At 44.0% G+C, this 7,835-nt stretch overlaps 1 protein-coding gene across 4 annotated transcripts in view; it reads left to right on the top strand.

Moving 5' to 3' along the window:
* LOC135385724 (mucin-2-like) overlaps positions 1–7,340 on the top strand; it is a 289,375-nt gene extending 282,035 nt beyond the window's left edge. For 3 of the 4 annotated variants that reach the window (XM_064615202.1, XM_064615205.1, XM_064615203.1), the window contains exons 5-7: positions 2,115–2,242; positions 4,141–4,323; positions 4,538–7,340. In XM_064615202.1, coding sequence (XP_064471272.1) covers positions 2,115–2,242; positions 4,141–4,323; positions 4,538–4,642 — 416 coding nt within the window. In that variant the 3' untranslated portion in view covers positions 4,643–7,340. Of the gene's footprint in view, positions 1–2,114; positions 2,243–4,140; positions 4,324–4,458; positions 4,474–4,537 lie in introns of all 4 variants that reach the window. The other variant, XM_064615204.1, reaches the window with a different exon arrangement.
* Positions 7,341–7,835: the final 495 nt, after the last annotated feature.

The raw sequence follows: 7,835 nt of genomic DNA on the forward strand, positions 1-7,835 counted from the left end.
ACAAGGCAATCAGGTAGATGTGACCGTTGTCCGCAACAACAGTGAAAAACTCCCCATCTAGAATGGTTGTCACATGCGTATGCAGCGCAAACAAGGTATAACTGTGCTCCAGACTCGCCCTTCTTCGCGCAAGGTCAAATGCAGGGCAATTTTAGGGTAGAAGTCAGTATATACTGTATTTAGGGGTATTTATAGAGTATTTACGAGAATAAATACCCGAAAATTTGTATTTAAATATAATTATAAATACATTTTTCTACTCTGTATTTAAATACAAAATATAAATACATGTATTTATATTTTAAATAGTATTTTAATTACAATGTATTTAAATACTGCCCATCCCTGGTAACAAGTAACGTATGTAGTTACTTTTTTCTGAAGTGACCGGTAACGGTATTTAGTTCCTATTTTTTGGTAACGGGCACAAGTCTGTTCTGTGGTCGCTTGCTTCTGGGGCGTCAGAATGTGGGTGCAACGGACACGCCCCCCCCCCCCCCCCCAGAAATGAAAGGAAGGGGGGGAGGCCTTCCTTTCATGCCTAGATATCGGGTTGGGTGTCTGGTATTTTCTCTGATGCGACAGATTTTTTGCACGATTTACACGTTCGTTCTAAGTAAGTAAAAACCTCGATCTTCGCACGAGGGTATTCACCGCTGCCCCTCTGACACGAAACACATTCCGAGTTCAAAACATATCTGTATCTGATAATCACGTAGAGAGCTGGCCATTGCCTGATTGACCGAACGCTATAAAGTGAAGCTATATCACCATGTTTCACGTCATGCGCTTCACTGCTTCACTTGACATGTCACACAGCATGCATGTGTCACTTAACTACGGCTTTCTTTTATACACAGAGTTCTTAATGTACCAATTATTGGGACTTGAGCTCGCCCTTTTTTGCGAGGGATTCCCCCCCCCCCCCCCTCCCTGCTTGTTTCACTGGGAAGCTTCGCCTCCTGTACCCTTCTTTCTCCGTGCTCGCAACCGAGAACAGCGGCAATTTGGTGGCACATATTGCCGACGTGTGCAGTGTGACGCCTTGGGCATTGAACACGGTTTGCCGTCATATTGCGTGACCAAAATTAAACTTGTGGTCATGTGAAGGAACGAACCTGATGTCCTTGCGTTTCCCCCCTCACGGCACCCCTATGATCACCCCACCAGCAGCCGACAATGTTTTCTTCTCCTTCTTCTCTTTTTTTTCCTTTCTTTCTTTTTTTTTTTTTTTTTTTTTTACGCAAGTATCGAGGTTTGCCGACTGACAGTAATCCGTTTAGGAAGCTTCATTTAGGCCACGTATTTGAAGCTGATGACTTCGAAGCAGAAAGCATTGCTGAAGTGAACGCATTACCTGTGCAGAAGGAAAAGGGTATTGCTGCGAACGCGCACTGTTCCCTCTATAAATAATGCATTCAGGGCAGGGATTATTGGAGTCGCGTATTCGATTTCAGCCAGCATGTTAATAAAGGGGAGCGCGCGAAGCAGGAATTTAATTTTCCTTTTATTGCATTCCATAGCGCATCTGAGGCTGCCAACAACAGACAGCGCCCACTATATGTCTTGGTTTCGTGTGATTTTTTTATTGTTTCGTGCCTTCGAGAGTCCCACAAACTTCTGTTTTCGTTTCGTCTTTATGCTGCTTCTGTTTTCGTTTTCTTTTCTTTTTTTACATATAAATTTTCTTCGTGCTATGTCATCTGGAATATTCTCCAAATGAAAGAGGAAGAGAAGAAGCAGCTTAGCTCTGCTTTTCCTTCACATGCAAGCTTCAGAATAAGTACGGACCCCATAAGCTCTTAATTCACGGGACCTACCGAGACTCTGGAAGAAAACTTCACTTGACGACGAAAGCACCAACCTAAACGCAGACGACAAAATGACCATCTGCGTTTCTTCCTATGTCTTACGTTGGTAAACGCTAGCCCATGAAATGTCTTGCCACCTTGGAGGCATGCTTTACCCTGTTCTGTATTGGCATCGTTTCGATTGGCGCATGTGTATTCACAACCTTGTATTGGTTCGTCGCCGCGCGTTCTCAGTGCACCGTTTTTTCTGTAACGAACATTCACTGTTGAAACGTACACATTCCTTTCTTACGACATGAACAGTGGTGGGTATCCAGAAGCCAAATCCCCTCCGGTCCGCGGCGGAGCCGCCAATACCCCAGTGGGCCATCGCAGTGATCGTCATAGCTACAGCTTCTCTTATCTTCATCATCCTCTTCGGTGCCGTCACTGTAAGTTGATCCTTCATAATCACGATGCTCAAGTGACAGCGGAAAGTCCAGGTTTCAACTTTTTAGGGGGAGACGAGACGTTCGGGCTACGGTATAACTTTGTAATTGTGCTTTAGTCAATGGTGAGACCTGTCAACAGGCGCCAGGATATGAGCGTGAGAAACAGGAAAGCTAAAACTTGTAAGTCGGACACATTTGCACGTGTGGTGCTGAAGGGTCAAACGTGCATGCCAGTTAAGATGCATATTGTTTGGTCCATTAAGTATACCCTTGTTGTTAGAAACACGAAGGCCAACAACAAGGACTGAGAGCGCCAATGATGTAAAGGCAATAACCACTCGGAGAAATTTCCTGTTTTCTCCCACCTTCTTTCTCTCTCTCTTATTTATTTATTTATTTGTCAGCAGATACTGTAGATTTATTGTCGTAACTGTAGTATTTCGAGCAATCGCAAAATTCGCTTCTGAGCTCGTTTCCAAGCAGACCACAATGTACCATTCCGCCAGGTATTGTACAGTCTGCCCGTTCGCTGTTGTCCTGTAACTTATATACGGAGGAGGCTATCTATAACGCACTAGTAGCTTTGCCGCTATACTACAGTTGTCAGCCAAGTTTCTCCTTGCAGAGTGCTATGAAAGCACAGTCCAGTGAGAGAAATTTTTATTTTGTGTATACTTTAGCCCGCCTAAATCACGGTTCCACTGTAATATCTGTAAACAAAAATTTTGAGCTTCAGTGAACCGGTTTGAACCGATTCAAACTGGTTCGAACCATGCTTTCTTTTTTATGTTCTAGACCAGAACCTGAACTGAACCGATATCCTTGAACCCGAACACGAACCGAACTCCAAAAACTCACGGTGCCAATCCCTGCTGCGAAGCGCGTACCATGTTACCCAGAGTGCGAATTTGGAATTCCAGTGATTGGAATATGCACCATATAACTCCAACTCATCATTTTCCATCATCACCTCACTAGCAGCGACTCGGTTGCTTCCAAAGCTACCTACTCTTGGACCTAATATGACGCTTCATTACCGCTCTTAGTGACCATGAACAATGTCGACGTAATTCTCTCGCGCCGGAGCCAATCCTTCTCAAATGGGGCACGTCAAGTTCAACGTAGCGCGCTGGCCAATTTCTCTCGTGGGAGACATCTCGCACTGCACAATAGCAGTCGCTCACGCGCCCCTTTGTTCCTTGAAGAAGCCGCTGTTCCCGCACAAACTTCCCACTCATTCGCGAGGTCGTAATCCCCGAGCTCGTCTTCCATTTCCGCCGTGAGACAGCCGTTTGTCCGGAAATGTGGGCGCTTTAAGCCCATCTTCCGCCGCCTTGCGGAGAATCACTCGAGCAGGTTCCTCGGCCCGTGGGATGATGAGATCCGGCTCTCGAGGCTGCGCTATGAATTAATGATGAAAATATGCGGAATAGTCCGAGCAGTTTATGTATTTGCGATTGGAATGAAAATAGATTGGTTCTCAAGAGTCTCCTCCAGGCGATTATTTCGTTTGGAAGAAAGGAGTGGTGAGTACAGGGCATATGGCGTTCCCATATTACGCTGTGATCCCTATTCCTTTAGGAGTAGGCATGCCGACTGGAGTAAGAAAGGTGAGCACACTGCATTGTGTTCACTCGTCGGTCCGACTTTCATCGTCACAAAATGTAAAGCAGGATCTTGGTGTATGCGCCTTGCAAGCCAGTGTTCATGATGAAAATGTCAATTCGAAGTGAAATTATTCAACTGATTCAAATGTTGTGCTCTTCCTGCAAATACAAGCGAGAACTCGCTCGCGTGCTTTTCTCTCACTCTCTCTGTTTTTTATTTTTTATTTTTTCACAAAATATGTATTTTGTGGGCACTTGCGCAAAGGCCAATTTATGCTGCTCTCCCTGCAGATCTATGGTCGCAAATCTGAGCGTCGCAAATACACCAGCCGTCTCCAGGAAGATGACCTTGAAAAAATGAGTACACCTACTAAAGATTGGGAAGGCAAAATGGCAGCTTCGTACGAAAATTTTGCTGCTGACGGCATCTACGACCTGGACATGACGAAGGACTGTGTCAACGACAGCTACAAGGTAAAGATAGCCATTCCCAATTCATGAGTGAAATTTACGGTCTGTGACAGCACCTTCTGAAACCAACGTGTGTGTTGTTGTTGTTTTTTCTGTATTTTGTCAATTCTTAACGTAAAATCTTCCGTTTTCACGCAGCCGTGATGAGAGCAGGTACTTATATGATTACCCAGTTATCGCGCAGTTTCAAATCAAGCACCATTCTCCCTCAATCTAGGAATCGAAAGCCCGCAACACCCACAAAATGGAGGACACGTGGAGAGCGAAATATGGAGTCCTAACCAATAAGCAGCCACGGCATGCACGTGACACCACCTTCTAGAAATGCACCGCCATGCAGCTACGAAAGATCAGCACTGTCGAACTGTCTGCATTACATAGGGCTCGTTCCCGAGCTACTCACAGATGTCGATCACTTCAGCAGTTCCGCACACGGTTGCTTCCACGGCGCCACTGTTCCAAAGTCCAGCGAGAAATATTTTGTTGAAAGCTCTCTGGTCCAACACATTAGAGTGCACGATGTTACGTTGAGGTCTTACTCAAGAAGGTGCTGCACTGCACACAAGTGATGAAGGAGCCCCAGTGTTTACGTGCTTCTCAATATTTTCGTGCTCATGGTTATGGCGTTGGTAATACACTGTGTTCACATAATCGGCGTAAGTTAGCGGTATGTACATTATAACCGGCGTCCTCTCCTTACACAAATGCGGTGTATTGTGCAGCAGAAGGAGTAACGACACTTCGGGTCACTATAAATGTGTCTTCTGGTATATGCCTACCACATGAGAACGCAACTACTTCCAAAGAAGGTCACTAATAAAAGCCACTCCCCTCACTTGGGGCGCGTCCTCCGTCCTCAAGAAAAACGAAAAATATAAGAAAAAGGAAGTGTAGTAATTATTAAGTATGATTTACCAAAAAATTTCATGCCTTTCCTTCCATGAGCCATTCAGTGACATATGCCTCCTGTAAATCTCCAGAGCAAGATGTAAATATGATTGAACTTTGGCAGTGATATACGTGAGCACACTTCGGGTCACGCTGACGTCCGCCCCTCTCATATACGTACTTTTTTTTTCGCCTGGGTTACAAAAAAAAATGCATTTTTTTTTCTACAGGTACCGTGTTACGCTGCTTCCATTGTAGAATTCCGAAGTAGAAAGGTGCTATGACACTATTGTCCATATGAAATCAAGAAAGACAGAGACTGCTACACCGTGCATTTACACATTATTAATAAAGCGGGAGCGCATTCGTGTTTCGAGGTTACGATTGTGAACGCCGCAACTATGAATATTTGCCATTACCCAACACACAAGTGAGATGTATGCTCGTATTCTTTAAAAAGAGCACATAGATTTATGATGCCTTCACCGACAAAACATGTTCTACACGCTAGTCACACTAGTCCCACCATTGTAGCTTCCCCGTGACACGGGATTTGACGACGGAAACTACTAAACGAACATAGGTTCAAGATATCTCGAAAGAAAGAAATGAAATGAAGAAGGTTGAAATGTCTCGTACATCACAATTGAAGATATTCACACGGATGTCCGGCATCTGAATAATTCTCAAGTACTTAAATATTACGCATTCCAAGTATATAACTATTTCCAAACAGAAGGCAAAATCTGAATGAACAGGTTCTGCAAACTCGTCGCACACCACGTGTTACTGGAATACGCGCATGTGGCAACTCCTCAGGCTAGGCCGGAACGACGACGACTCACGTTGGGATGCCGTTACTTTTGTTTCGTTCACCTATATTCACCCAACGCCAATCTTTGTTTTCGTTTGATTCTTTTCTGACTGAGTTCAGACGTTGACATATTTAGTTCTGGTCAATTAGTTTGTCTTCCTACGATCTGAAAGTTGTGTGCTCTGTATTTATGGCGAATGTAGTCAAGGAAAAAAAAGACATTGTACTGTTAAATTTCGCATGCCGGCCATCGACCATTAAGTTTTGCTTGTGTCTGTGTGGCAGCGTTGCTTAACTTGTCGCGTAAGATAATAATGCTCAAAAATACACTTACGCTCTGCGTGGATGTTACCACATCCCGTCACCACATCCTTTGTTGTTACCATGTACATTTCAAAGAAACAACTCAATGTTAAACAGCAGCTGATGCTGTCACATTACTAAGAGTTGCATGCAATGCTGCATGTGATGGTGCGCATAAAGATGACAGGCAACTTTGCCGTTGTGGACGCATTCCGGTGCTCCAGTCTGGCATTCACTTTTTATGTGTAGTTGTTACGCATAACGACAGTACGACTTCACTATATCATGTAACAGTTTCTTTACTGATTGCTGATGTCTTATCTAGTCAATTGTGCCCGCATGTAACGGCATATTTCGAGTAATTTACGTGTTGGTTTCACTGCTAAGCTTATCTCTCGTGTTCATTCTCGGTAGCACGTCTCGCAAGCGCACTGGATTTCGCGTGTTTGTCAACGCTTTCTCTTCGTGACAAGTGAAGGTTAATTTTCGAGACTGAACCACGGTAAAACTGTCGCCGCAACTAGTAACAACTGTCACCTGTACCCTCAGATGTGTGACATGCATGCCACAAAAGAGTGCTTTCCTTTCAGCTAATGAGGCAAACACGAACATAGACGTGCGGTATGGCGTACTTTGGTTGACCAATATGTCGAAGTGCGTTTCAACTGCAGCACTATTTCTTTTTTTCTCATGTTCCACGATGACTTGTAACTAGAGTGCCTATAAGATGCAGTGCTCCATCTTTTAGTCCAGAGTGCTATGAGATGAGCATCGTGCATTCCTACATATTCACATATATTTACACGCATCCATGATACTCGGCTGGATTACACCATATTCTTGACTTTAAATCTTCGCTTAACTTGCTTTCCTTTTCTATGGTATTTGCATCAATGTTCCTCTATAATCAAACTTACGGGAACCCCTTGTTAACGCATTTCCATGGAGAATTGTACATGTTGTTCACGCCTGTCATTTTTGGTGAGAGTGTGTTTGCATAAAAGTCGGCACTTTATTTCTGTCTTGTTGTCTGCTTCTCAAAATTGAGGTGTGGATGGATAGCGTATCCTTTGGACTAGGCGACCTGCCGCAACCTGTAAGGCCATAGCTTTGTTTATTTTACTGAACGACCGTGCGGCAACCCGGGACAAAAAGCTGCTGCGAGCAACTTGACAAGTTCCTGGGCCCTGAACAAATGGCAGTGGCTGCTGCAAGCCAAATATGTCAGTTAAGATAATTGATGCAATAAAGAGAAAGGAAACTGTAGTGAGAAACACGACCCGGTGACATAATATCATATGGATACACAAGAGAATGCTATGTGTATGGCCCTATGTCTCATCTTTTGGCATTACTATGAAAACAACTGCCAAAACAAACGCATAGCAGTAAGCAAACGAAAGGAAATCAAAACAATCAAATCAAATCAAAAATCAAAACAATACGGTTTCTCTGAGCTGCCTTTTCTAAGATTTACTATGTGGGAATTTTGTGATCGTAATAGTGGCAT

Source organism: Ornithodoros turicata, chromosome 2 (assembly GCF_037126465.1).
Source record: "Ornithodoros turicata isolate Travis chromosome 2, ASM3712646v1, whole genome shotgun sequence".
Classification (NCBI taxonomy): Eukaryota; Metazoa; Arthropoda; class Arachnida; order Ixodida; family Argasidae; genus Ornithodoros; species Ornithodoros turicata.